Here is a 26,582-nt window from a genome sequence, read left to right on the forward strand (position 1 = left end):
TGTCTGTTTTGTAGTGGCGGTAGTAGCGCGCGGCACAGTGTGTCAAATATTGTTTGCGTGTCAGAAAAGAAAGATTCAAAATGAACTTTCTTGGCTGGCCCCGACATAACTATATCGAAAACTATCTAAAAAATAAAATACATCTATATCAGTAGTAGATGCCAGCCAGCAGAACGAAATATATTAAATTAAAGAATAAAATAAATACATTGTGCAAGGATGAAAATGGTCTTTGAATAATAATAATAGATAGATAGATATCGCCCTAGTCAAGTGGTAACGACACGACACTATCGACTGTTCCAAAAACCCGGGGTCTTCGGCTCTGGCGTTCGGCTACCGCCGAGGCAGATGTGGAGGCGTGTAGCGGAGACCTATTATACCATATCTAAATACCTATATATCTTTCATTATAATAAATCAAAGCAAACACGCAAACTTTTTTTTTGTTAATAATTAGCCGGGCTCTTCGGTAGATATATCGATAGAAAATTGAAAAATTGTGGGATCTATTGAAATTTGGTGTTTGTGGGCTCAAGCCATACGGTCGCACTGCAGGTCAGGAAAAGCTTTTCACTCGACAAAAATTTATTTTCATTTCAATTTAATAATTTTTGAGTGCTAGTGCATCAAAGCTACAGTAAATTAGATAATACAGCACCATAGCGAAGTATGTTGCCGTGTCCCCACAAATAATACCAACTAACACGCTTGCATGTCAAGAAAACTGTGGACTGTAAACTGCATCACAGTCGCAGCAACACCAACAACAATAAAATCATCATCGACAGCTTCTTGTGTATATAGGCTATGGAAAATTCGCAATGAACAAAAGATTTCAGCGCAATTTGCAATTGCGTAGCATTCGCATATATGCTATGCATGTGTTTACCCATACAAGTGCAAGACAATGTATATAAGGCGAAGATTGTACAAGAATTCCGCGGCGCCTGTGAATAACGTGCAAAGAACGCGAGAAAAGCATTCGACGCATAAGCTTATAAATAGTGACAAACTACAACAGCACAGCCTACTGTTATTCCCAGCTGCCTGCCCAATCAGCTTGCTCAAAGTTCTCATCCAAGGGAGCTTTCTTTGACAAAAAGAAAGAAAAAAATCGCACATAGCGTTGCCATATATCCGGGGGGAAAAAGCCCACGACATCCACGAAAAGTTGAAAATTTTCGCGACCAAAAAGTTAAAAATAAATGTTTACTGTTTGTGCTTAATGTTAAAATGGAGGAAAAAAGCTGAAAGAGAAAAGGGAAAACTGCAATTGCCCCCTCAGCCGCAGCCGCATTCAACAAAGTGTTAAAAGTAATTTTGCTATGGCTCGCGCTCGATTGTATTGAATAATTTTATTGCTCGGGCCAGCTAGTGGGTGGGGATGAGCGACTCTTTTTATACCTTTCCTTTTTCTGTTTTCTGTTCGTTTTTCGAAAGACAATGCGAAAAGAAATAAAGAACAACCGTAATCGAGTGGATGAGAAAGCACGGTGCGAAGAAAATACACATATAAGAGTGTGTGTGTGATGTGTGGCGAAACACTGAAAAAAGAAAAGTGCACAGACCGCGAGAAAACAAAAGAAGAAGAAGACGATGACTGTCTAGGTATCCCGGGACGTAATGCTGCTTCTCCTTCTCCGAAATTGGTTCTTTGTTTTCAGTCTGCGTTTTATTTATGGTTATCTTCTAGCTCCTTTGTATCCTAAATGTCTACAATATATCAATCTCGAACGAATCAACCAAAACCCAACATACACAGCCACTGAACCAACAGCACAAGTCCAAACAATCATCGTCCATCACAATCATCAAAAAGAGGCGTCAAGAGAACCACAGAACCAACACAGAAACCCCCATCTTCTCCTGGGACCTGTCAGCGGGAGAGGCTCTGTATCGTGAAGTGTAGCCCGTGCTGCCGTATAATGAGTCGACATGAAGGTACCACTCCATACCATGCAGATCGATCTCTGACTAAACATACTAAACTATTATGATCTAATCCAGGTGTCAGCTGCGATTCATGTCTCAAGAGCAATTTCAATGGACGCCGCTACAAGTGCTTAATCTGCTATGATTACGATTTATGCGCCGATTGCTATGAGGAAGGCGTCACCTCCACTCGCCACCTGGTCGAGCATCCTATGCAGTGCATACTTACCCGTTCCGATATCGAGCTATATTTCGGCGGTGAGATGTTAACATCGGATCAGCCGCAGAGCTTCACGTGTCCCTACTGCAAGAAGATGGGCTTCAGCGATGCCACGCTGCTGGAGCATGTCTCTGCCGAGCATACGGAGACCAGTCTCGAGGTTGTATGTCCGGTCTGTGCCGGACTACCGGGCGGTGATCCGAATCTAGTCACAGATGACTTTGCCGGTCATCTAACATTGGAGCATCGGCAGGGACCACGCGAGCTAATATCCTTTTTGATATCCTTTTCCAAACACCTACGAATATTCCATTACTTGTAAGCTTTCAGCCCATTCAATTTTTGTTGGTTGCCCTTAACCTTATAGATAATACGATGAGCCATCTTCCATTCGTCATGGCGGTGGAGTGCGTCGCATCCCTGGACGCACTCTCGGCGGACCACGAACGCGTCGTTCCAATATGCACTTCAGCTCGTCGAGCGGTCTGTCGGCCTTGTCGCCCTCGGGTCGCGAATCGGTTGATCCCATTGCGGAATTGCTCTCTCAGCTGTCCGGCGTTAGACGCGGCGGCCCACCTACGTCGCAATTGCAACAGCTACAGATGCAGATGCAGTTGGACAGGCAGCAGGTGACGGTAAGACGGAGACAGGGAGACGGAGACGTCCCATCCTCTGGCTCTATATTTCTGTGTGTTTTTGTGTGTATAAGGAAATTTCGACTTTTTGGTGCTTTTGTTTTGTGCATTATTCTAGGCATCGCGCCAAATCGATCGACTGCCAAGGCGTGCGCATCCCATAGTCTCAACATCGAATTCGAATGCCGCTATGGCCGAGGTGATCAGCGGCGGCGGAGGCAGTGGTGCAGTTGGTAGCGGCAGCAGCAACAGCGGCAGTGGAGGTTTAAGTGGCAGTGGTGTGACCGCACCGCCCAACCTGCGCACCACCGAGTGGCCGGTGACAGCGAGCTTCTCGACATCGGCCAGCAATCATCAGCAGACTCAGTCGAGTCTGGCCGCCAATAGCCTCAATGCCAGAGAAGTAGTTCATCCCTCTAGCCCACATGCCATGAGTGAATTGTCCACTAATCCGCTCTGTCCACTATCATCCTTGCAGGCGGTCGGCACTAGCAGCAGCTCAAACAATGCCCTCGGAATTAGTGTGGGCGTCGGTGGTGCGCCAAATGGTAACGGCGCAAACGGAGCCACTGGCCAGGCGGCTGGTCAGGGCTCGACAGCTGGCGAGGCTTTGTTGTTGGCCCAATTTATGCAGCCCACACTCACAGAGGCTGAGTGGGCGAATGTGGAGCGCAAGCGGGCAGATCGGTGAGTTTTCCGCAACAGTAACACTCTTGTTCTGAGACCTTATTGAACCTCTTTTGTTCTCCGGCGTTGTAGCTCCATGTTTGTGCAGTCGCTGCTGCTGTCGATGCTATGCACAGAGGCCCTGGACTTGAATGCGTCCAATGAAAGCATCGATGGCATGGCAAAGAGTGATAATGTAAATAAGGGGCAACAACAGCAGCAGCAGCAACAGCAGCAGCAGCAGCAGCAGCAGCAGGAGGAGGACACTCTGCTGAACAACAATGCCGATGTGGAGCAGCAGCAGCAAGCACAGCCCGCCATGGTGCGACAGGTGAATCAAATGCAACAGACCTCGCCCGAGGATTTTGTTTGCGATGAGTATCGCTATAAAAACAAAAAGGCCAATACAACACAAACAAGTGGCACGGCAGGAGGTGTCGTCGGAGGAGGAGGAGGTATCGGTGGTGTTGGTGGTGGGGGAGGAGTAGCCGGAGCAAATGCAGCTACTGGGGGTGCGGTTGGTGGAGCTGGCAGTAAGCCAACAGCTGACAGAGGCATCGAAAGACGCGGCCGTCCGCCACCACCAGAGATGGCCACGGGCTCCCAGCCGCCGCAGCAGCAGCAGTCCACGCCCGCAGCTTCCCAGCAGAAATACAAACAGAATGCAAATTCGGCGGCAAACACAAATCAAATTCCCGACACTAGGTAGTGCCTCTGATGATCCAGATGATCGATCACCACACCACATAACAGCAAAGATGCATCCACAACACCACATGTAGCTGCAGCAGCCACAAAACAACAAAAAATCTATCACCACCACTACCACCACCAATCCAACCAGAAGAAGAGCCACAACAGCAACAGCAACAAGAACTACAAGAAACACAGCCGTATATGTAACAACAAAAACAACCAATCGTAGTAGGGAGAGTAGTGCTGCTGCTCCCCGGAGGCAGGCTCCCAGGAGTTCAAGGAGTTCCCGGGAGTACCGATTCATCTCTAGCAGCTGCCCGACGCATCCGCCGCCGCAGCAATTTCGTCAAATGGAAAACTATATTATGTATCGTTTATTAAATATATTAAAATTTATATAATTATAAAAAAAAACAGGATGGAGAGATGTGTGCAGCAAGAAAATTATTGTAATCATTGAATTAATTATAATTTAAAGAAACCACAAAAAACGAAAAATAATTGACTTCTGTTCTGGCTTTCCCTCTGACTAAATTCGTAATTAATTTGTACGATTTACGAGACTAGTAGGATTATGGCGTGGCATTTTTCATTCCTTAAATCTTTCCACCTCCACGGGAGGCAAACTCTGGAGATCATAGGCGCTCTGCACTCCTCGCGGTAAAATACAGAAGAGCTGCTCCACCGCCTGCTTGACCTGTTGCTCCGAACAGTACGGATTGGCCATGACAATCTGGTGGGCCATCATCTTGGCTAGTTTCTTAAACAGAAATCGATTGGCAATGAGAGACTCCTGGAGGGGAGCCATCAGGTGCCGCACAATCCACGGGCGAATGCGGAGGATACAGCTGGCCAGCAGTACTTCATCCACCAGATCGATCGAGGGACTTGATATTTGGGCAGAAAACTCATCGTCACTGTCCTCGCCAAAGAGTATGTGGAATTTGTGCCGCAGCCTATCCTCGCACCGCCAGTCGGCCTCCAGCAAGCGAATCAGGCAGGCATTGAGTCGCCGGCGCTGGGCATACAGTTCGCAGGGCCAGCGGCTGGTGCCTAAATTCGTTTCACTGTGCTCTGCGGTTGATACCAAGGGTGAGGGCGCATCTTCAGTGTCGTCTATGCCGGGCAGCTCCTCCAGGATGGCCGATACCTGAAGGTCGTCTGTTGTGCTTTCAATCCCAAAGATTTCATTTAGATCGGTGTTCTCATCGCCAAATAGCAGGGCCATTTCCTTGCCAACTGCATCTTCGTCCTCCACTGGCTCCTGCTGTTGCTGCTGCTCAAGGACAACACGCTTGTTGCGACGAAGTTGACGACAGCGGCGACACGGGAGTTCATTGTCGGCCTCTGATTTTTCGAGTCGCGCCTGAAACAAATCGATTTTCTGGCGCAGCTCAACGCTGCCGTAATCGTCATCTGCATGGAAATTACTCTGACTGTGACTTATAATATCATTTGATGGCTCGGTGCATACGGTTTGCGTTGCCTTATCGACCAAACATTCGACAGAGTTGGCTGGCAGTGCATCCTCGCCCTCGCTCCCACTCTCGCTACCCATGAGCTTCATGTTGTTCAACAAAACGTTGGCCAGGCGACACTCCTGCGTATTCCTTTGTACGGTGGCTATCTGCGAGAACGGGACCCAAATTGTGTTAGCCAAGCAGCTTGCATACCACCCCAACATCCAGCCTACGTACCATCTTGACCATGCTCCGTTGATAGATCTGAGCAGCCATGCAAGCCTTGACTGCCATTTCCTCTAGCGTGCTCAGGCTCTGGGGGATGCAGGCCCACGCGGTGTTCTTGTGGTGATTCCTTGACTTCTTTGCCCAGGCGCAGACATTCTCCTGCAGCTGCCGCTCCAGGTAATGTACATATTGCTTACGAACCTTTCGATTTGAGGGATTAAATGCAGCCAAACATCAATAATTTTTTCCCATTTACTTACCACCTCTGTGAGCACCACGAAATCATTGTAACCTTCAAATGACATGCTTAATAGCTGCCTAGGACTCTCCACTATACGGCTTTAATTGACTTGGATCATTTTTAAAACGTTTATTACATGCAACGCGAGCTTTTTCCACTCTTGTCAGTTCAGTTTAAAAAGTTATTTAAGCAGGGTGGTTCGCACACAGCTGATTTTTGCAAATTATCGATAACTCCTATTTATATTATTTTTTTTTAGTTTCTTGAATTAATTACTTTACTAATTTTTTTTTATTCAATTTTTTTTTTATTTAAGAATTATTTTTTCAATCTCACAGGCAGAAATTTTTGTTTATAAACTATAGACTTGTTCATCTTGTCGGGCTACATACATATACATATTAACTGCTTTACATGCTCTTAGTTAAAGTGCCTATCTATTCGGTGTATAGTATAGTACATACATTTATGTATTATATTAGCAAAAATGTTTAAACATTTAACAAAGATCTTTCTTTCTTGCAGAGCCGCCGGTCCACCTCCACGGAAATTTAGCTCCGTGTTGTTTATTACACCTTTGTTATTTTGAATAACAGCAAAATGAAGCGTGAAGGAAATCTATTATAAATATATATATTAGTTTAATTGTGTTTTAAGGGCTACACTTCTGGAGCCAATGCCATAGATTTGGCCTAATTTTGAATATCAATATCCGCATGCTTCCTCCCGTTTGCATTTCGTGTTTTTAGCTAGTCTAGAAACATATTGTCGTCATCAAAGGTGAATACATTGTTGCCGGCCGGGGCGCGATCACTGGGAGAGGGACTTTCGGGCGAATCGATGGTGCTGGCTGAGGTTGAGTTTCCTGTTCCAGTGCCAATTACTGTTCTAATGTTTGAGCCGCTGGCTTGGGAGTCATCCATCCGCCATCCGTCGATCATGGATAGTGGTTCCGCATCGACATCGCTGCCGTCATTCGCCAAGGATTTGCGGCAAATCGGACAAGTACTGTGCAGATTTAGCCATGGCACTATACAATTCTCGTGGTACAGATGGGAGCACGGCAGCTTGCGAACGGTCTCATCTATTTTGAAGTCATCCCAGCAGATCGAACACTGAATCTTTTTCTCTACCTCTTCAGAGGTAATCTGCACATTTGGTATTTCATTGATGCGATTGCTCGACAGTGGCGGAGGTCCTGAGGTCTCCATTTGGTTGAGCATCTGGGTGACAATCGTGTCCAATCCCTCGCGCCCCCATGCATAGTCGCCCGGGTTGCCCATGAAAAACATGCGCGAGTTGCCGGGCACACCGCCCCCGGATGCAGTAACAAACTCTGCAGTGGCGCCGGCCAAGGGCAAGCTTTGCAGAAAGTCAAACAGGACGTTGTCCAGGCGATCCAGATTGGGCGGACGAACACGTCCGCCAGCTGTCAGTCCGACACCGGATGGCGCTGTCAGGGCGTTGTATCCCCCCACGTTTTGCAAATCAGACCGACGACGATTTGGTTCAATCGTGATCTCCAAGTTGGGCACATTACGCATGTTCAACAGCGAGACAATGTCGTTTCGTAAAGACTCCACATTGGACTCCGAATCGCTGGACGCGAGGATAAATGTACCGTTGGAGTCATTGCTGCCCGCAAGTGAACTGGTTGAGGGGGCTTCTGTTGCGGCCGTCATCTCAGGAGCGTTTGCCGGTAGCTCCTCAACAAAACCGTTCGAGCACAGGGGACAGGTGAAGTCCCCGCTTGGAATGTTAATCTCCACATTGCACTTGTGGCAAAAGAAACGCTTCAGACCGACAGTGCGATCCTCCGTATCCACTGCCTCTGCCATTTTTGCTGTCGTCCTTTTTCAATTGCAATTGTGCAAGCAGCAGAGTCGGGTCGGTCGGTATATTTTTTCTCCAGGTAGTATTGTTATTGGCCGTCTGCAAAAACTGACAGCCGTGTTTGTTGTGTGGGTTTTAGTTGCGGCACGTGTTTCGTTTCACAGACAAGGACAATGCACAGCCCAGCAGGCTCCACTTGCAATATTGAGTTTGACGAAATGAATTTATTTAACTTTTCTAAAAATAAGGCCTACGATGATCTGGTTCTCTGTAACCACCGAACTAGGTTCTAACAATAAGGCCTACTTGATCTGGTTCTCTTTTACCACCGATTAGTGGTGCCAAGATTCGAAAATAAGCTAAAACTAATTACACCCGAAAACTATATCATATTGTGGTTGTATTATACTAGTGTTTTTTTGAAATTAAGCTCAAATATTTTAATGGCAAGTCGCAAGTAGTTGTTGGGTTCGAATGGGTTATTTCACTCCCAGCACCTTTGCTAAAAATATTCACAATATCTGCTCCACAAAATCATTGGTATTTTTTTCGATAACTTTAAAATTATCGGCATGCGTAAACAGAACACGCTAAATTTGTATTCAAAGCACTTGGAATCCTACAAAACATCAAAATTGATAAACAGATTATATAACCCTATAAACTATAAAAAGCTAGATCGATTCAAAATATGCCAAAATGACCGCACGGCCAAAAACTAGTTCGATAGCAAATTTCGTCTGAGGCTACCAGCTTGTCATAAAAAGAAAAACAAGGTGATACTTAGTACATTTAGTACACTCCATCTGGCAGCGCTAACCAGAAACAAAAAGTCATCTTCAGGCGGCGATTAGCATTTTGCAAAAATTTATAATTTCCAGCAAGTTAAATTAAACTAGAAGTAAACTGCAATGTCGATTTTAGCCTACAACGGTGGCTGTGTTGTGGCCATGCGCGGCAAGGACTGTGTGGCTATTGCTACGGATCATCGCTTCGGTGTCCAGGCGCAGACCATATCGACTGACTTCAAGAAGGTGTTCCACATTGCCCCACGTATGTTTCTGGGGCTCACTGGACTGCAGACAGATATTCTGACGGTGCGCGATCGTCTGATGTTCCGCAAGAATCTGTACGAGACCCGCGAGAACCGTGAAATGGCACCCAAGCCGTTCTCTGCAATGCTCTCCAGTTTCCTCTACGAGCACCGTTTCGGACCATACTTCATCGAGCCCGTTGTTGCTGGCCTAGATCCCAAGACACTGAAGCCCTTTGTTTGCAACATGGATTTGATTGGCTGCCCCAACGAGCCCGATGACTTCGTTGTGGCTGGAACTTGCGCCGAACAGCTGTACGGCATGTGCGAGACTCTCTGGAAGCCAGACCTGCAACCGGACCAGCTGTTCGAGGTGATTGCCCAGTCCATGATGAACGCCTTCGACCGCGACGCTATGAGCGGTTGGGGTGCCACCGTCTATATAATCGAAAAGGATAAGATCACAGAGCGCTCGCTGAAGACCCGCATGGACTAGATGGGTGATTGGGGAGTTCTTTTTCTTATTTTGTAGACAACAACAGAAACATACATTTTATACAAATAAAATTTGTTTAGGTACAAAATATGCTTTTTAATAGTGGTTATTATTCCTCTTTCCACTCGACGGACTTCTTGGCAAGTGCCAAAGCCGCCTCCTTGGTCTTGGCTCCACCAATGAATCCGTTGTGGTGGACAAATATGAGATCTTTAATCCCGGCCAGTTCGCTCAGCTTTTCGTCTCGCGCTCCCCTCCAGGGGGTGGGCAGAAATTTGCGTCCCACAAAACTACCGGGACTTAGAGGCACTCCAGCCACTCGCCAACCGCTGCCATCAGAGAAAATAACCAATTTTGTCACTCCTTTAACATGGTACTCCTTTTCCAAATCTGCCAAATGAGCTTTCCATGGGCAGAACGTTGACAACAGGATTATCTCGCCCGTCGGGTAGATGGTCTTTGCCTCCTTCAGAGCAGTGCGCACATGGTCACGGGCCGCAATCCAAGAGCAGGCCACATCCAAAACGTTGTCGACAAACTCCCTGCCAACTACATCCATAGCCTGCTTAAAACGCTGCTCGATATCAACATCCGTGTCTTGCCAGGAGGGATTTAGCCTACCCACACGTGCTGACAGATGAGTGTTTATCTTATAGCGTGGCTCGCCTCCGTCATACATATTCACGCCATTGTCAATGGCATCCAGTTCACTGATGAAATTCCCATAGATCTGCACAAAGGCCAGTTGCAGATTATCCGGCGACAGCTGGACATTACGCTCACGCTTTAGGATACTCTGGATGACCCGCTCGCCGTAGTGAGTATAGATTAGGCCAGCGCTGCTCAACCTGCCACGGATTAAGATTACTACACGTAAGATTGAATGCTCTCGATTTCTCAGTTATGTATTTACCGGATGTTGAAATCCTTGGAGACCTCTGGGCGAAGCATGTTGAATGTTTCCTTGAACGATGTCTGATGATGGTCGTACCATTTCTTGTCATGATCGTACACACTGCCCACATCCACTATGAGGTCACACTTTTCCCTCAGTGCCTTATCGTCACGACTGCGGAAGATCTCGGCATTCTCGTACTCCGGCAATTGTTTCAGCATGAAGCATGCCACAACCTCGTCGCAGTGGAAGGTTCCGTTGTGTGTTCCAATCCATAAGGGAGTTGGGCGTTTCGAAGGAGAAGCATCATCCATTCTGGTTAATTTTCCTGCGTATAGCAACTATTAAGAATGTTTTATTCATTTAAATTATTGTTTTATTGAATACGTACGAAAAAAGCGACAAAAACGAGGCAAACAGACCCTCATAAAAATATCGAAATATCAAAAAAAAACCACATAAGCCCCCTCTATTTAAACAGTTCAACGACTTGAGGTAAATGGCGGAAAATATTACTGATTGTAAATTCTTCTTGTAGATCCATGAAATCTTTCCTTTGAACTTAAAAAAGAACGATATCTTTCACGTGAACTATGCTAAAATGATAAAATGAGCCTTATTTTCGGTAGAATATTCAAATACCTTCATGGTCTACAATGGGTTAATCTTTCTCCGTCAAGGATTGGACACCTTATTGCTCAATTTTGATATTCCGTCGAATATTACTAGCTATATACAACATTTAGCCATGCCATAATAATTTTATACGATTGATGAATCTATTTGCATTTTTACGCAAAAAGAGGTTTTAGCGAAATTGACTTATATTGACAAAAAACAAGTAGCGAAATAGGTCAATCAAAACAAACGAAAAAGGAAATTGCTCAATTTTGATATTCCATTAAATAATGCTGACTAACTAAATCTTTCAGCAATGCCCACATAGTTTTATCCCATTGATGAAAAAATTTTCTACAAGATTGGATAGTTTTTAATCCTTGCTTTTATTGTATTTATTGTAAAAAAAGGTTTAAACGAAAAAGTTCAACAAAAAAGAGTCGCTATATTGCGTGCAAGCCGTAGTATACGCCTTTGTATACCCTATTTTGTTAATTTTTTATGAAAGTATAAAATATTGATATGAAGATAAAACCTAACTAATAAAGACCGTTTCTCAAATTTACATTTTTTTGACATATTCATGTATGAGTGTTTTGTATAAAAATCTCGATCCTGATACCTATTCTTGGTCCCTACAAGAAGACAAAAAGCTTTAAAATATCGTTGAAATATTGAAAATAAAATTAAATGATATTGAATAATATTAAAATATTTGAAAATGAATTGATTTTGCCAAACATATTCACAATTCCATAACATCCATTTCCCCCAGGGTATGTGTGCATGGAATGGGACTCATTGTTGTCAACCGGCTATGACGACTAATTCCTGGTTATTCTTTTTTCCGTCGAATATTCCCAGCTATATAGGTCTCTCAGTTTAGCCCAGATAATTTTATATGATTGCTGAATCAATTCTAATCAGGATTAACTACTTTTAAAAACTTGCATATTTTTTGCTTTGACAAAAACACGGCTTCAACAAAAATGTTCAATTGTCGCATGTTGTGACGTCAATGTTGCTGGTTTTTGCAGACTCATTTGTTGTCGACCAGGGTATGGGCATTTGTATACCCTATTTCGTTAATATTATATTAAGATACTGTTTTCCAAGCTGCTTTCAAATGTAATTAATAAAGACGTTGTCTTAGATTGCATTTTTTTGGTCTATTCATGAATTTGATTAGGTGTTTGTAAATAAATCCTGATCCCAGTACCAGTTCTTGGTCTCTCTGACTAGTTTCTGCATTAATTAGAGCCTGGGATGACACACATTTCTGCAACTCTATATCATCCACTTCCCCCAGGGTATGTGTGCATGGAATTAGCAACATGTTTGTGTATGGAATGGGACTCATTGCTGTGAACCGGTTATTACAGATTCTACCCGATTCAAATAAATACCAAAATATACCATCTAATTTAAAAAATATACCGTAAATATACTGACGAATTCAAGTTCTATTTTACATATTACTCGTTTTTGATATTCCGTGGAATATTACTAGCCACAACAGCACTGATTAGCTATCGAATATATGGCTTTCCCGATAACACACGAGCATTATATCACAGAGTTGCAACTCTGGAAACCGTATTTTTAAACGTTACATTTGAAAATCTTGTAGTAGGTAGTGTAAGATTGATAAGTTAAATTATTTAGATATGTTTAAGTGGAACAATTAAGTGCTGAACACGAAATAATTGTACCAAGCACTGCCAGCTTATCAGAAAACTCAGTCCATTACTCGTTTGCATGGGCTTGTTGATCTAGGAAATTAGCAAGTGTCGACTAATTTGTTAAACAACAATTTATTGAAACCATTTCGATGTTTTTGACTGTCGGTTCATGAAGTAAATCATAGGGTCTGAAAGTGCTGAAAATTTCAGACCCGTTTAGTCAGCATCCTAAACCCAAGACCAACGCATGGATATTGATTGGATAAAGCGAAATTCATCAAACTAATCAAGAAATAATGGCAGAAGCCCGTTTGCGCCGAAATATAAGTCGGCAAATACCCGCAATGTAAGATTTAAAGAGTACAATAATACCCTACTTTGCTTAAAATATTTGTGAATCGTGTAGATTAAAAATACATTATTGAACTGTGATGCGTGATGCGGCTTATATAACCAGCTTCTGTTGCTTTAAGTTATTTAGATATCGTATTTCCGTTGATTGTGAGCTGAAAATGAGCAAGTGTCTGTTGTTGCGGGTCTGCGAAAAAAACATAAATCACACTGCTGGCTGATGCTGATGAGAACGATCAGATCACGTGTGCGCGAAAACACAAAAAAACCGTTTAATTTAAGTTGCTACAAAGGTGTTCTCAACCTGCGTTGTTGTCCCTCTCTCCCACGACCTTCGGGCGGACAGAAAGCAAGCTCGGAAATCGACAGCTTCAAATACAAACGGAAACAGCAGGCAGCAGACAGGCTCAAAACTCGTTTCCAAGCACTTTTCCAATTGCGTAGACGGAACGATCATTCAATGAAAATGCACTTTGGATGACACCCAACCGTCATAGAGAGCAGAGGGGTACAGCTTTGGGGGTGCTTGTCAACACTGCAGACCATCGCTTATCACGAGACGGTGAACCCAAGCTTCATTCAAAAGTGCTCTTATCATTCGTATTTATTTTGAAGTTCATTGCCACTGCGGGGGGAGGCATACAAAAGTTAAGTGTATTTCCATAATTACCGTTGTAATTATATTTTCACGCCCATGAACAAATAAACAAACAGCTCTAATAAACACCTTTTTAGTAGGGGGTATGCATGGAGTTCAGGGGCATATTGTGGATGCTGCCTATGAATGAACACGTTCGTCTTTCTATCTACATATATGAATAGCCTAAGAACTTGGTATGTGACTAGTGACTGGAACGTACAAAACAACCGTTTGTTCCTATATTTGTATCACTTTCTTCGAAATGTTGATAGGTTCGAAGACCTATTCCGATTAGAAGGTATCTGTTGGTCGTCGCCTTGTCTAATATTTGCACCTACGCCCATTTAACTTAAATTAGCGCCGCATTTTCCAGAAACAAATTGCTTAATAATTGTTCGTACAAATATGTGAGAAATGCTTGAACGCGACAAAACTCAGTTAGGAGCAATTATATGCATTACATATAAATGCCATGACTAGTATGTGCTTATACGCAGAATTCGTTAGTCAAATAAGTTATCGAAATCAACAAATAAGCAATTACATAATTATAAGGAAATTGGCTTAATTTAAATTGAAATTTATACGACTTTGATTGCACTTAAGAGCTTAAGCCTGAGAGCTGCTATTCTTCTGTGAAGAGATCAAAGAGACGGGCTGTTCTATGCATCTGTGACAGCATTATGCAATTCTCTTCCGACTTGGGCGAGTAGATGCATTATAGTACATATTCTTGTTTGAACCTGAACCCCAGTCGGAATGCGGGATGGATGTGAACTTAAGTTGCCTCGGCCGGGTATCAACTGTCGACGGGAGGCGCTACTGACGCTGCCTTGGCGGCTTAGCATTTGCAAATAAAGATTCAACAAAAATTATAAAATTCAGTAAATCGATTCCATTCTGAATCGATTGGAAGAAGACTGACTTATTGCATGGCATAATGTCGTATGCCGCATCGCATTGAGGCGGTAACCGGTTTGTCGGCAGCTCAATTATTTTCCCTGCACACAACGATGGCACGGCGCAATCAATGGAATATCTTTTAAGGTGTTTTTTTGTGTTTGCCGCTAAATCGATTACCAAATTTCGATCCAACATTCGTATTGACACAAATGCCAAAGCGCGCCTGGACTGCAAGCAAGAACAATGCACGGGAGAGGGCTTAAGCTTTGATTGTACCCTCTGCAAAAAGGTTATGATGATTTTCAGTAGATCTGAATATATATGTGTGCAATAGCCCCACTCCGTATATAGAAGGGAGAAGAGAAACTTGTACCTTTCGATATATATTCCATCACCTATTGACCGTATACGCGTAGGAACGATTGACTAATCCAGGGTATCAAAAGTTTCTACATTCCCTTTTTATCGAACCTTATTTTCTTGTTTTTGCTTTGTTCGCGGCGCGCCGTTTTGTAAGCTCAGCTTAATGGAAAGCTTTACTCTCCCTCTCCCACTGCCTGCTGTTATTCGTATTTACTGCTCTTTGTTGTTGCCTTTGCTGTTACTCGTATACTGTTGTTGTTGCTGTTACTCATACGTACTGTGGCAACCATTGTTGTAACGGAACCGAAAGCGACAATCCGACGAGCAAAATACACGGCTAAAGCTTTGGTCTCGGTTTCAGTTTGTTTTGACCGGGCGACGCGCTCTGAACATAGAGAGATCTCCTCCTCCGATCCAGAGAGAACCTACGAGTATACCCCCGCGAACGGACATGGTTGAATTTAACACGTAGAACCTAAAACAGAAAAATAATCACACTATACTTAACGGTTAACTTATTCTCTCAAGTGCATGGCGAAAAATAATTGAAATTTGGCCAAAAATAGAAGTTTGAAAACCCATTTAAAATCCTTAAAAATGAATATTCATATACGCCTATGTGTGGTATTAAGTAGTGGCATTGATTACTCAGCAGCTGCAGTCACACACACGCGACTCTGATAGCAATCAAAGGCGTACCCCCCTTCGGTGTAACCTTTTTATGAAATATGGCTAGAAGTCTGTGGTTGCCAGTTCTTGGCCATCAACTGCAGACAAATTTGCATTAAGAATCGTTAATTGCAAAACACAATACGTGTACAAGTGCCTTAGTCTGTAGGCCAGAGGAGCGGAACAGTTGACAAATATTTCTTCTACAAATCCATAAAATAATTAAACAGACAAGAACTCAAACAAAAAAACATATACTATATATTGTTTGTGGTCCAATAAAAAGAGTAATTATAAAAAACGAAAGTAAATCAGGAAAACAACATTAAGGAGGTGCCCATAATGGTGGATCTCTGATCAGTATATATCGTATAACCCCGCTTTGTGATCAGATCAGTGTGCCACAAGGTACCATCGTAAACGATTCCCACTTGAGATCTGCTAAAATTCAGTGTCTTTTGATGGTGCGGCTGCTTTAAGTGTTTTCGGTTCATGATTTGAGGTGTGTCTGATTTAATCATATCATATATTATGCGATCTTTCTTTCGTTAAGATCATCTGTGAAGATCAATATCTTAACCGGTTTAAGTGTGGAAATACGCATCTTATTGACGTATGATCTGCCATACCGAAATAAACAAAAAAACAAAACTCCAACTCTAACCCTAGCCACCCGACATCTGAACTGGTTTTAAAAGTATCTTCAAGGTTTTACCTTTTTTTTTGTGGTCTGTTGTGATATTTTTTGGCTTACTTTGCCAAGTCACCTGCAAAAGTTTTCGGGCCCCCAAATGTCAATAAACTTTGAACTAAAAAAAAGGGTTACAAATCTCTCTTAAAGTGTACTTTTACTGAGAGAAATTTATTCTTACAGGCTTATGCAAATTCCTTAATTCCCTGCAAAAAGGTGGAAGAATATGATATGTATTACGCATAAATTTGGTGTAATTTGTTGTCAGATTTCTTTGAATTGAAACTGAATGCACTTCCACTTAAAACCATCAAGCCCATCGCCACATGGAAACGTATAGACGCTCTGTAAGAGTATAAGCCATAAAAAGAAATTATTTCCAATACGCACATATAAACACGTAACGTAACATTCATTTGTGTCCCAAAAACAAAAAATCTTTAACCGCATAATAAGCAAAAGAAAGCAACAGCCGATGGCACTACGAATATTCAATTAAAAGCTATTTTGTGTTTGTTCGAAAGGTTTTTTTGCCACTTAGCACTAGCTTTGGAGTCTCAGTCCCTCACTTATAAGTAAACATAATGATCCCCGTGATGATGGGAATATAATTTCCAACTAAATGATCGCTAGACAGCAGTGAAAACGAACATCAAACACAAATCAAACGGAAACAGAAAGCACAAAAGCAAACCAACAGCTGAAAAAACAGGCGCATCGCGTATACGCCACCATGTCCAATGGCAAGGCTGCTGCCGCAGCTGAGAAAAATGGGTAAAAATTACAGTGCATTCTTTCCGAACAATTCTAGCTTAAACAATAACCAATAGTTAATTGCTAAATGAAATTAAATACATTGCATTTTCTGTTTTGTAGCTCATTGAACGATCGGCCATTGTTCATGCAAAATGGCAATGGACGTCTGGCCCCCGCAAACGATGTGGAAGTCAGCAACTTCCGACGCGCCCTGCCACAGTTTTTAGCTGTTAGTATTAAGAACATATTGCTATTCGGTAAATAACATTAAAAATTCTAGTTAAAATATGATTTTTAGAGGAATGAAATTAATTTGTTTGAGAAATTGATTGAAAATTCAATTCGATCATCTTGATTATTACCTTTAATAATTACCCAAACTTGTTCGGAATACTACGAGTGTGTCTAAATGTTATTGGAATTTCTATAAAATACTTTGTTTTAAAGCCATGTGGAATGCATTTGCATATAAACCTCATTCATTTGGCAGGATTAACATACATCAAATGTTGTCTCATTAGCAAGCGTTTAATTGGGTGATATTTTATATAGTTAAATATACCATAAACAAAATTTTGCATACGAAATGCCAAAGAATTTAAAATATGTAGATGTCGCTTTAAATATATTAAATATTCCTGGGTTAAAAACCAGCAGATATATCATCAGATCCTTCAAAAATGTATGTAGGTGCCATGAACTCAATTTCATTCCCTTAAAACGTGCAAACATCTTGTATGGGTCCTTTGATATATCCATGAATTATCCACAGGCTATGGCATGACTTTGGGCTTCCCCACAATTGTGATACCTGCCATCCAAGGAGGCGAGGGCCGCAGCGAAACAAACAGTGATATAATCCTCAACAAAGATGAGATATCCTGGTTCAGTAAGAGACAAAGTTTGAGTTGGAGTTTATCGAGTGTACTGATCTCTCCCTTTGACTTCTTGAAGGTTCCATCAATTTGATATGCGTGCCGCTGGGATGCCTGTTCTCTGGCGTGCTAACACAGCCGCTGGGCAAGCGGCGTGCAATGCAGGTAAGCCATAACCCACTTAGCCGCAATCATCCTCATCATCACCTCTTACCCATGATCCTCCTCCTCCTCCTCCTCCTCCTCCTCCTCCTCTGACCATTAAATCACGTGGAACATGGAACATTGACATACTGATCCGAAATCGGAGCTGCGTGACTTCTACTGAATTTTGTTGTGTAATTATGTTGACTCGCAATTGCGATCGATGCTTGTTTTTTGCAGTTTGTCAACCTGCCTATACTGGCGGCCTGGTTAATGTTTCACTTCGCGACGCGCACGGAGCATCTGTATGCGGCTTTATGCCTCGCTGGTCTCGGCGGCGGATTAATGGAGGCGCCGGTAATTGAATCCCACAACCACATTCATTAATTGCTCGAAAACGGTCCCCAACACGTGTCTGTAATAGGTCCTCTCGTAATCTTTGTTTGATTTATTGGATCTTTTGTTTAGGTACAAAAATTAGCATATTTCCCCCGAAACTTCAGAGCCTATTGCGAAACCGCAAATTGATTTAGGTGTGAAAAAAGATTACACTGAGATAAAAACAAAAACAATGCAAAAATGTGCAGTCAATAGAGGAGAGGGAGAATAGCCATAGATATAGATACATATTTACTAATTTCGTTCGACTGAGTGTGGTATGACATTGTAGAGGCGCTTTCCCGGTCGAACTTTATTGTTGTAGACGCACGTGACGAATCGTTTGGATCCGCTGTTCAGCATGCCACAGCCTACCAGGGTGGTCTTCATGTACGCCATGTTGGCAAACATCCACATTTCTCGGGAGGCATTGGCAGGAAAGGCATTCACATGTATGGGCGATAATTTGGATAAATGGTTCCACCAATTCGTTACAAAAAAGGACATGTGCTTGGCTGGCTGCCGACTGAGATCCACAAAATCTGAGGTCTCTGCCACATTGCGAAAGCGGAATGTGTTCACGCAGACATCCGCCGATTCCTCATTGCATTGATTGGTTACCCGCATCGCCATGAGCGCCAGTTCATCGTCCCAGTTGAACAAAGGCAGTCGGTTCGCTCTAGGAAGACCATGAGCTAGTCCCCGGTTCAATCGGGAGCGTACCCAATTGTGTAGCTCAATAATTTTCTTCATGCTTTTCTTGAGTTTCACGCCCTCGTGGCTTTTCCCACACTTGGGACCCCACTAGGCAGAAAAGCGAAAGGAGAGAAAATCTTCACTGATGAATCGCCTGATCGGATCGGATGGGCTGTTATATACTCACAAATTTCGAATCACAGGTCAGGTGACGTACTTTCCCTGGGCAGAGCTGCGACTTGCAATAGTTGATCGGCTTTGTTGGTTTGGGATAGGACTTGCGATCAATGTGGTAAGGATATTTCGTCTTATAGTAAATGAACTCTCCTGAAACATGAAAATAGTCTTTAGTTAGAAACAACACAGCAATCCATAAGATGTGCATTTTGAAACTACGGCACAGAAGCACATCGAAGCGTTTTTTATATATGTATAGACTTTGCCTAATTGTAATTTCTATGGTTTCAAGATTATTTAATTTGATTTCTTACGGCTTTAGAGGGTTGTATCAAGAATATCGGGACCGTTCTCTGATTGGTTTTCGAATGCAAAAATAGTCAATTTAACTTAAAATCTATCGATTGTATAGTTTAGGAAATAGTGTATTTTTCAGGACCACAAACTTTAGATGAACGTATTCTCTTGCAACAATAGCATGGCTTTTGTGGTTTTTCGACCTTGACCAACTCCTTGAGAGCTTCACCTGGGAGTTGTGTTTGTGCCACTTGCGAATGCCGCAGCCACAAGCAGCCGTTGCGAATTGCGAGATGCCAATCGCAGCTCTTAATGTCAGTCTCTGTGTAACGAGCAACCTTGATGCTTCTTTCAGGTGCTGACCTATGTGGCGGAGATCACAGAGCCCAAGTATCGTGGCATACTGTCAGCGCTGGGCACCACCTGTGTCATCACCGGTGTCTTTATACAGTTCATACTTGGCTCACTGATGGACTGGCGGAGTGTGGCCGCGGTGAGTTCTGCCTTTCCGGTGATTACCATCGTAATGCTGTGCTTTGTCCCGGAGAGTCCCGTGTGGCTGATCAGGGAGCAGCGTTTCCGGGAGGCCGTCAAGTCGCTGCAGTGGCTGAGGGGCTGGGTGCCAGAGCACAAAATCGAGGCGGAGTTCAATCAATTGTACGACGAATTGATCACACAGAAGGCCATCGAGTGCACAGCCGATGGGGTGCCAGTAGCACCCAGTCGTCGCACACTGGGCCAACGCCTACGAATGTGGCGCAAGAGAAGCTTTCTTTTGCCCTTTCTTTTGGTCTCGTTCGCCTTTTTCACAGGGCACTTTTCAGGCAAGACCCCCCTGCAGACGTACGCCGTGCAGATCTTCCATACCCTCAAGGCACCTATGAATAAATACCATGCCACCATACTCCTTGGTGTGGCCGAAATGTTGGCTACCATTCTGGGCGTGATACTCATCCATTTTACGGGCAAACGACCGCTGGTTCTGGTCTCCACCGTGGGCACGGGCCTTTGCTTCCTTGGCACTGCCACCTATGCCCACTTTCTCAACGAAGTGCCCGGATTCACAGTCAACAATGTGGTGGTGAATGCCTCATCGATTGTACCCAAGGAGGGCATCCTTTCGCAGGCGAACATATCAAAGATATTTGAGAACGAACAACAGGCCATTCTACAGGATCAGGTGGATCAACTGACGACGCTGCTGCCAGAGATGTTCGAGACAACTACAATGTTTGATTTGGAGTCATGGAATCGCTCCAAAAGGGAGCTGGAGACCACCACCGATGGCGTCCCAATGGAGACTACAATGTGGCCGACAGAGCCATCGAGCAGTCCGGAGCCGCTTCCAAATCCACCGCCCGCGATGGCCACCAGCTCTGCAAAGCCCCCCATTGCGGAGGATCTGCTGCTGGCTGTCCCAAAACAAGAGAAAAACTATCTCGTGTGGGTGCCACTCATCCTGCTGCTGCTATCCGCGTTCTTTTCGCATCTGGGCATACGCATGCTACCCTGGATCCTGATTGGTGAGGTCTTTCCAGCAGAAATACGCAACAGCGCTTCGGGTTTTGCTGGCGGAGTGGGCTACATCTTTGGTTTTCTGGCCAACAAACTGTTTCTGTGGATGTTAGCCGCCTTGACGTTGCCGGGAACGTTTGCCTTTTATGCCTCCGTGGCGTTCATAGGGACTGTGGTATTGTATTACACGCTGCCAGAGACCGAAGGACGTACGCTGGGTGTAAGTACCTTAATTATTCTCAATTAATTTTGGTTTATAATGGTACTCTTTTGTTGTAGGAAATTGAGGCTCATTTCTCCAAGAAATCCGATATGAATTTACTACGTAAACAGCCGAAAACGAAGGCTCCCATCAAAGATGAAATCCAGATGCCGGGAAATGCCATCAATGTGGACACAATGCAGAGTTTTCATGTGCCAATCACATCACAGCAGCAGTCCAAGATCATACATTTGCAGCAAAGTGACTTTACGCCCAGAACGGCCCAGAATGGACGAAGTGGGGCAACCAATCTCGCGTTTGAGGAGAGCAATACCACACATCTGTGAGGGGTTTGAACCCAGCCGAACCATCCTTTCCAAGTGCTTAACATTCCAGTGATATTTCTGAGAAATAAATCTAAATATTTAGTTATATGTTTACACAAGAATGGGCTTTGTTTTATACTACATCCTACCCAGAGAGACAGAGCGCATTGCAATCAATCGTTAACTACTCTTTTTATATGTGAACTCGAGGACTTTTTTTAACGTAATTTAAAGCATGCTTAGAAGTAATATTGTATAACACATTTCCATAGAGATATATTCTATATATATATGTATATATATATATATAGATTTATGTAGATAGAAGCAGCTCCTCCAGCATGGGGCTCCCTATGTCTCATCATCCTGCAGCTCAAGGAATTGTGTACAGATGTCTCGACTGCATTCGCCCTTGTTGTTAAATAGGAATTTATAATAATGTCCATCCGCACAAATGGCTAAATCGAGCAAAAAGCAAAGGGTAAACACAGGTATCCAAAGGGAGAAAGAAGGATAAGGACTCACCCACAACTGAATTTGGATCGGCACCAAAGGCACACACACACCGCGGTCCCTGTGGTATGGAGAACTTCACGAAACTCCATTGACTTGAGAAATACTTGGGTATTATGGGTAGCGAAGATTCGCGCGGCTTGTTATCCTCCAGATTGAAGACATGTATGGTGCCATGGTCGGAGGCAACGACAACCATGGTGGACTGGTGATTAAAGTTAATGCAAAAGATATTCGCATGGTTGCTGCCACGTCGCAGCTCTGAAACCTTCTTTCCATTCTCCGTATCGAAGATGCGTATGAGGGTTCCCTTCTCCCCTGCGGTGGCCAGACGTGTGCCTTGCAGATTTAAGGCAATGCAACTGATGGCCGCCTCGTGGGCAATCACCTCCAGGGGGGCACGCTCCGTGTTGGCAAGATCCACGATCTGGACATGGCCAGTGCGTCGGCCAGGGAATGCAAGTAGGCTTTTATTGCTGTGGGGGCAGAGCACGCACAGACCATTGGGATTGGCGCTGGTTTCGAAGACATGCAACTGCTGCGGCTGCTGGGTGAACGTAAATACCTTGATCACACCCTCCAGCACCACCACAATCCGATCCCGACGCAGTCGCACCGCACGAACCGGCTGATTGAAGTCCAACGATATGGCTGGTGATTTTTTCAAATCATCCCAAACGATCACTTTATTGGGTGGATAGAGCGGCCGTATGCCGCCACCCACTAAGGCAAGATAATTGCAGCGAAAGAGCATTTCAACATGGCTGAGACCGCCTAAGAGACGAAACAATGAGTTGACAGTAAAATTGGATTACACGGTTGGGGAAATTCATGTACATACCCTCGGGAAAGTATTGCCTCTCCTTTTCCTTCAGCGGATCGCAGTTGTAGACGCGAAAGCCCGTGTCCGTGGCACAGGCAAAACATCCTGCAACGCAATAGCAAATTTTTGTGGAAAATATTATAGTACATAATGTGCGTGCGTGTGTGTGTGTGTGCTGGCGCTGACTGGCTGGGCTCGTGAATATGTAAACAACATACCTTGGTCCTGGTTGAAGGCTGCGTAAAGCATCCCATTGCCATACGGATTTTGCTCCGTCAGATTCATTTGTGACGCTGCAGTGGCCGTCTAACCAAATTTCGTTTTAAGTTTGGCAGATAACAATTATCAGCAGAGCAGGACGGTGCGGATAGAGAATAAAAACAATAGAATCAGTGTTGATAAACGAACTTTTTTTTCGTGATTTTTATTTTTTTCCTGGAGGTATTTTTTTGGACACACTTAAGTCTTATGCTTTGACTTTATTTGCTTAAGCCTTATTTTAAGCACAATCCAGTAAAAGGCAGTCTTTTAAACTAGCCATTTGATTCATTTATCGGATAAAACTATGTGTTCAGGGCTGAGGATCGTATCTTGCTAGCAATATTAAGCCGAATATGATTTCCTATCGTGAAATTAATATTGACCCATTGTTGACCAGGGTGTATTAAAATAAACTCCACGAAAATAATTATTCTTGAAGAAGTTTTGCGCAGTTTATGTACAAGATATCGCAGGTTTTTTTTAAGTAAGCAGGAAGTATAGGATGGATATGCAGGGAACATTTACAAAAATTATTTTATTTCGTGGTTTAGCTTCAGGATTTAAACGGTTTAAATAAAGGGGCTTAAGTGTGCTAAGTTCGAATTTTCTGCTGTCTCCTACGACGAAAAAATGAGTCGTAATTTTGAATGGACTATTAAAAAGGGTATGGACAACAGGCCATGCGTTGCAATTTCTAGGCCGTGTTGCCTGTTGTCCACACATCTTTTTCCTTCCATTGTGTAGCAAATGTGTAGTAAACGTGTAGGTAAAATTGTGTATTTACGTTTTGTATAAAAAAAATCCCATTAAAGCTAAAAAAATCGGCCATAGCTCAAATCTCGCGTAAATCTGCGTGAATATAAGGCGATCAGATCACAATAAAATGGAAATCGGCCCAGATTTTAGTAGCTGGGATAGCGGCACCTTTGAGCCGTGCCGCACCTGCGGAACCTTTTACTCCACCGAAGACGAACTGATTAAGCCAATATTTTTCCCGACGACAACCGGCGTCGACGCCAAATTTGATGTTTCGATGGCCGAAATACTGCAACAGATGACCGACTGGAATTTAATGGTGAGTTAGCACGGACCGGCCATCTTTTATTCGGATCGAATCAAAGTTTTATATATGCCTCCGACACAGATACAAAAGGCAGACGGGCGTTCGCAGTACATGTGCACTTCCTGCATAGCTGAATTCCAGAGATTGCTGAAATTTAAGGTGAGCTGCTTGGAGACCCATGAGCATTGGGTGGAGCAACAGCAGAACCCTGGGATAAATATCAAAAAGGAACTCGACAGCCAGCCAAAGGAGAAGTTCTGTGCCTTCGTTTACCTGGACTCTGACGATGAAGTCATCGACGAAGACTGCAGTCAGCGGGTTTCCGCTCCCTTCGATATACAACATGTGCCCATTAAAGAAGAGCACATGGCCCGTGTGCCGGCACAACAGACTGAAATGAAATTTGTACCGCCAGAACCGCAACCAGAGCTTGCTCCGGTGGCTGTAAAAACCGAGGCGGATCACGAGTTCATATTTAAGACTGCGACCAAAGAAAAGGATCCAGATACTGATGGCATGTGCTCTGAAAATGAGACCAAACACGATCCCAATGCCACATCCATATCCTTTGATGATTCCATACCCTATGAAAATGACGAGAGCGATGAAGAAGTCGTAAAATTCACCTATGACGATGATGAAGATTCCACAACGATTCCGCAGCCCATACAATCGGCGTCTGTTATATGTAAGATCTGCTCCCATGAGTTCCCCAATCAGGAGCTTCACCAGGCGCATATGCAGAACATGCATCTTTCCAAAGACTGGGAGTGTCATCTGTGCGGCAAGAAGTTTTTAAATTCCAAAGAGTCGCGTCTTAAATTACACATAAAATTTCACAAACTCCAGCGGCGTTTGAAATGTCCGATTTGTGGCTTCTTTTCCAACACAAAAGAGATCCTCAAGGAGCACAAACGAGCGGTGCATTCGCGTACCGTGTGCCAATATTGTGGCAAAAGTATGTATCAGCCAAAGCATTGATATAATCATGGTAATAATACTTTTCCTCTCATTCCAGTTATGAAACCCAATATTCTGCAGTCGCACATGATGAAGCATAAGCATGGTAAGTGTCCTGAAATGTTCATTTTTAACCTAATTTTCTCATCTTTTGCTTGTTTTGCAGAACGCGAATCTCTGTGTGCTCAAAATCTTTCTTCTTCAGACCATAACCTGATGCCTGTTAGTCCTTTCGCTCCAGACCATAAGAACCTCAATGTTGACAACCATCTACGTCTGCCGTCGACTTCCTCTGTACTTCAGTCTCTTAACCAGCCAGGCACTTCGTCTGCACCCCAAGAGCATGCCTTAAAGCAGACTCTAGCTCTGTTTTCTCCAATGCCTTCTTCAGAAAATAAGCGCAAATATGGAGAGCTATCAAATACTTCTCCGAATCCGCTGCATTCGCCAGTCCAGCAGCAGCAGCAGCAGCTGCCACCCGAGGTACTGTCCGTTAATTCCTCTCCATTCCACCAGCAGGAGCAGGAGCCCACCACTGAGGAGAGTCTACCAGTGGCTTACTCTCCCATAATGCCAATTTGTGTGATACAATGCGCCTTCTGTAGCGACAGCTTTGAGGAGGCCCAGCAATTGCAGGACCATGTGCTGGCCAAACATGAGAATATGATGAGTCCACCCCAGAAAGTCAAGGCACCGCCACAGCTGCATTCCATTTCAATGGCCATAGACGTGGACATGGACAGTGAATCGGATTCAAGTCCTCAGAAATCATCCACTTTGGGTGAAAACCAGAGTAGCAGCTCCCGCAGCTACAGTTCCTCAAACAACAATTCTTTCGACAAATCCATCTTCAAGTGCCACATTTGCGGCAATCCATTCGATTTAAAAATCAAACTTAATCGTCATCTCAAGCAGCACAAGAAGGCGCCCTTCTAGGCGGCTCTACACCTTTTGTGATCTTCAACAGCACATCCTGGATTGGATCCTGGATCCTTAACAAATGTATTTTCACTCTTCAGTATGAGATCACAATTTTCCATTTTTTCCATTTTCCTTTTTCAAGTGCACAAATGTAATTAGTACTTGCTTTGGAAAATGCCATGCTCTCATTTACATATAGGTATTGTTTAAGCTAGGTACTAATATGGATAAATTAATGATTTATGTTGTGCATCGATTGTAGTGCATCCTTGAAGAATAGGTTGCCCAGGAGTCGAGCCATAAAAGCAAAAACTTAAAAAAAGGTACACAGCTTCCAAATTATAATTTTTAAAAAAACCACAACAATTAAATGGAAATAAAACTTGAAGTTTTCCAATTTAATTTTTTGGGAAAATACAA

The 26,582-nt window shown here is 43.6% G+C and overlaps 9 protein-coding genes across 17 annotated transcripts; 4 read left to right on the forward strand and 5 right to left on the reverse strand.

The window, feature by feature from the left end:
- The first annotated feature begins 509 nt into the window (after positions 1–509).
- Positions 510–4,498, forward strand: LOC108155208 (E3 ubiquitin-protein ligase Kcmf1). 5 transcript variants are annotated; one of them, XM_017285890.2, is made up of 7 exons: positions 510–558; positions 1,697–1,944; positions 2,011–2,435; positions 2,527–2,790; positions 2,909–3,193; positions 3,269–3,477; positions 3,550–4,498. In XM_017285890.2, exons 2-7 carry the CDS (start codon positions 1,929–1,931, stop codon positions 4,163–4,165), a joined length of 1,815 nt encoding a protein of 604 aa, XP_017141379.1. In that variant the 5' UTR covers positions 510–558; positions 1,697–1,928; the 3' UTR covers positions 4,166–4,498. The 5 variants fall into 5 exon arrangements, with proteins under 5 accessions (XP_017141379.1, XP_017141378.1, XP_033245777.1 ...); XM_017285889.2 differs by lacking the exon at positions 510–558 and adding an exon at positions 565–670; XM_033389886.1 differs by lacking the exon at positions 510–558 and adding an exon at positions 565–670 and having other exon boundaries at positions 2,527–2,784.
- An 81-nt stretch (positions 4,499–4,579) lies between these two features.
- LOC108155209 lies at positions 4,580–6,189 on the reverse strand. 2 transcript variants are annotated; one of them, XM_033389887.1, is made up of 3 exons: positions 6,097–6,189; positions 5,850–6,041; positions 4,580–5,779 (listed from the first exon to the last, which is right to left on the reverse strand). In XM_033389887.1, the coding sequence occupies exons 2-3, from the start codon at positions 5,904–5,906 to the stop codon at positions 4,742–4,744; spliced, it is 1,095 nt and encodes a 364-aa protein (XP_033245778.1). In that variant the 5' UTR covers positions 5,907–6,041; positions 6,097–6,189; the 3' UTR covers positions 4,580–4,741. The 2 variants fall into 2 exon arrangements, with proteins under 2 accessions (XP_033245778.1, XP_017141382.1); XM_017285893.2 differs by having other exon boundaries at positions 6,101–6,181.
- Positions 6,190–6,195: 6 nt separating this feature from the next.
- LOC108155211 (E3 ubiquitin-protein ligase Iruka) lies at positions 6,196–8,398 on the reverse strand. Its single transcript, XM_017285895.2, has one exon. It carries the CDS (start codon positions 7,917–7,919, stop codon positions 6,831–6,833), a length of 1,089 nt encoding a protein of 362 aa, XP_017141384.1. The 5' UTR covers positions 7,920–8,398; the 3' UTR covers positions 6,196–6,830.
- Positions 8,399–8,708: 310 nt separating this feature from the next.
- LOC108155214 (proteasome subunit beta type-3) lies at positions 8,709–9,533 on the forward strand. Its single transcript, XM_017285897.2, has one exon. The coding sequence runs from the start codon at positions 8,826–8,828 to the stop codon at positions 9,441–9,443; it is 618 nt and encodes a 205-aa protein (XP_017141386.1). The 5' UTR covers positions 8,709–8,825; the 3' UTR covers positions 9,444–9,533.
- On the reverse strand, positions 9,449–10,822 carry LOC108155213 (UPF0160 protein). Its single transcript, XM_017285896.2, has 3 exons — positions 10,730–10,822; positions 10,357–10,666; positions 9,449–10,291 (listed from the first exon to the last, which is right to left on the reverse strand). Exons 1-3 carry the CDS (start codon positions 10,764–10,766, stop codon positions 9,553–9,555), a joined length of 1,086 nt encoding a protein of 361 aa, XP_017141385.1. The 5' UTR covers positions 10,767–10,822; the 3' UTR covers positions 9,449–9,552.
- A 2,047-nt stretch (positions 10,823–12,869) lies between these two features.
- LOC108156825 (facilitated trehalose transporter Tret1) lies at positions 12,870–21,740 on the forward strand. 4 transcript variants are annotated; one of them, XM_017288525.2, is made up of 8 exons: positions 15,272–15,349; positions 16,780–17,029; positions 17,132–17,268; positions 17,784–17,900; positions 17,966–18,051; positions 18,271–18,387; positions 19,934–21,313; positions 21,373–21,740. In XM_017288525.2, the coding sequence occupies exons 2-8, from the start codon at positions 16,989–16,991 to the stop codon at positions 21,640–21,642; spliced, it is 2,148 nt and encodes a 715-aa protein (XP_017144014.1). In that variant the 5' UTR covers positions 15,272–15,349; positions 16,780–16,988; the 3' UTR covers positions 21,643–21,740. The 4 variants fall into 4 exon arrangements, with proteins under 4 accessions (XP_017144012.1, XP_017144014.1, XP_017144013.1 ...); XM_017288523.2 differs by lacking the exons at positions 15,272–15,349; positions 16,780–17,029 and adding an exon at positions 12,870–12,984; XM_017288524.2 differs by lacking the exon at positions 15,272–15,349 and having other exon boundaries at positions 16,470–17,029.
- On the reverse strand, positions 18,464–19,509 carry LOC108156828 (venom allergen 3). The gene is made up of 2 exons (XM_017288531.2): positions 19,292–19,509; positions 18,464–19,212 (listed from the first exon to the last, which is right to left on the reverse strand). Exons 1-2 carry the CDS (start codon positions 19,487–19,489, stop codon positions 18,664–18,666), a joined length of 747 nt encoding a protein of 248 aa, XP_017144020.1. The 5' UTR covers positions 19,490–19,509; the 3' UTR covers positions 18,464–18,663.
- A 48-nt stretch (positions 21,741–21,788) lies between the features above and the next one.
- On the reverse strand, positions 21,789–23,545 carry LOC108156827 (WD repeat domain phosphoinositide-interacting protein 3). The gene is made up of 4 exons (XM_017288530.2): positions 23,176–23,545; positions 22,976–23,062; positions 22,147–22,908; positions 21,789–22,079 (listed from the first exon to the last, which is right to left on the reverse strand). The coding sequence occupies exons 1-4, from the start codon at positions 23,240–23,242 to the stop codon at positions 21,973–21,975; spliced, it is 1,023 nt and encodes a 340-aa protein (XP_017144019.1). The 5' UTR covers positions 23,243–23,545; the 3' UTR covers positions 21,789–21,972.
- A 398-nt stretch (positions 23,546–23,943) lies between these two features.
- On the forward strand, positions 23,944–26,577 carry LOC108157004 (zinc finger protein 423). Its single transcript, XM_017288803.2, has 4 exons — positions 23,944–24,293; positions 24,363–25,239; positions 25,300–25,347; positions 25,408–26,577. Exons 1-4 carry the CDS (start codon positions 24,102–24,104, stop codon positions 26,175–26,177), a joined length of 1,887 nt encoding a protein of 628 aa, XP_017144292.1. The 5' UTR covers positions 23,944–24,101; the 3' UTR covers positions 26,178–26,577.
- The last annotated feature ends 5 nt before the right edge of the window (positions 26,578–26,582 follow it).

The sequence above is a fragment of the Drosophila miranda genome, chromosome 2, assembly GCF_003369915.1.
Source record: "Drosophila miranda strain MSH22 chromosome 2, D.miranda_PacBio2.1, whole genome shotgun sequence".
Classification (NCBI taxonomy): Eukaryota; Metazoa; Arthropoda; class Insecta; order Diptera; family Drosophilidae; genus Drosophila; species Drosophila miranda.

Bases quoted from the DNA above. Each gene is read 5' to 3' on its own strand.
- LOC108155208 (XM_017285890.2), top strand. The intron at 2,791-2,908 runs GTAAGACGGAGA...GCATTATTCTAG, and splicing joins TGGACAGGCAGCAGGTGACG to GCATCGCGCCAAATCGATCG. The intron at 3,478-3,549 runs GTGAGTTTTCCG...CCGGCGTTGTAG, and splicing joins GAGCGCAAGCGGGCAGATCG to CTCCATGTTTGTGCAGTCGC.
- LOC108155213 (XM_017285896.2), bottom strand. From the start codon at position 10,766: ATGAGGGTCTGTTTGCCTCGTTTTTGTCGCTTTTTTC. The intron at 10,667-10,729 runs GTACGTATTCAA...TGCTATACGCAG, and splicing joins TCGTTTTTGTCGCTTTTTTC to GAAAATTAACCAGAATGGAT. The intron at 10,292-10,356 runs GTAAATACATAA...AATCCGTGGCAG, and splicing joins TCCAAGGATTTCAACATCCG to GTTGAGCAGCGCTGGCCTAA.
- LOC108156825 (XM_017288523.2), top strand. From the start codon at position 12,935: ATGGCAGAAGCCCGTTTGCGCCGAAATATAAGTCGGCAAATACCCGCA. The intron at 18,388-19,933 runs GTAATTGAATCC...TGCTTCTTTCAG, and splicing joins GCGGATTAATGGAGGCGCCG to GTGCTGACCTATGTGGCGGA. The intron at 21,314-21,372 runs GTAAGTACCTTA...CTTTTGTTGTAG, and splicing joins CCGAAGGACGTACGCTGGGT to GAAATTGAGGCTCATTTCTC.
- LOC108155209 (XM_017285893.2), bottom strand. From the start codon at position 6,145: ATGTCATTTGAAGGTTACAATGATTTCGTGGTGCTCACAGAGGTG. The intron at 6,042-6,100 runs GTAAGTAAATGG...TCAAATCGAAAG, and splicing joins TCGTGGTGCTCACAGAGGTG to GTTCGTAAGCAATATGTACA. The intron at 5,780-5,849 runs GTACGTAGGCTG...CCGTTCTCGCAG, and splicing joins AACGGAGCATGGTCAAGATG to ATAGCCACCGTACAAAGGAA.
- LOC108155211 (XM_017285895.2), bottom strand. From the start codon at position 7,919: ATGGCAGAGGCAGTGGATACGGAGGATCGCACTGTCGGTCTGAAGCGT.
- LOC108156827 (XM_017288530.2), bottom strand. From the start codon at position 23,242: ATGAATCTGACGGAGCAAAATCCGTATGGCAATGGGATGCTTTACGCA. The intron at 23,063-23,175 runs GTATGTTGTTTA...ATTGCGTTGCAG, and splicing joins AGCCTTCAACCAGGACCAAG to GATGTTTTGCCTGTGCCACG. The intron at 22,909-22,975 runs GTATGTACATGA...TTCGTCTCTTAG, and splicing joins GAGGCAATACTTTCCCGAGG to GCGGTCTCAGCCATGTTGAA.
- LOC108156828 (XM_017288531.2), bottom strand. From the start codon at position 19,489: ATGCACATCTTATGGATTGCTGTGTTGTTTCTAACTAAAGACTATTTT. The intron at 19,213-19,291 runs GTGAGTATATAA...TTTTCTGCCTAG, and splicing joins TGACCTGTGATTCGAAATTT to TGGGGTCCCAAGTGTGGGAA.
- LOC108155214 (XM_017285897.2), top strand. From the start codon at position 8,826: ATGTCGATTTTAGCCTACAACGGTGGCTGTGTTGTGGCCATGCGCGGC.
- LOC108157004 (XM_017288803.2), top strand. From the start codon at position 24,102: ATGGAAATCGGCCCAGATTTTAGTAGCTGGGATAGCGGCACCTTTGAG. The intron at 24,294-24,362 runs GTGAGTTAGCAC...CCTCCGACACAG, and splicing joins TGACCGACTGGAATTTAATG to ATACAAAAGGCAGACGGGCG. The intron at 25,348-25,407 runs GTAAGTGTCCTG...CTTGTTTTGCAG, and splicing joins CATGATGAAGCATAAGCATG to AACGCGAATCTCTGTGTGCT.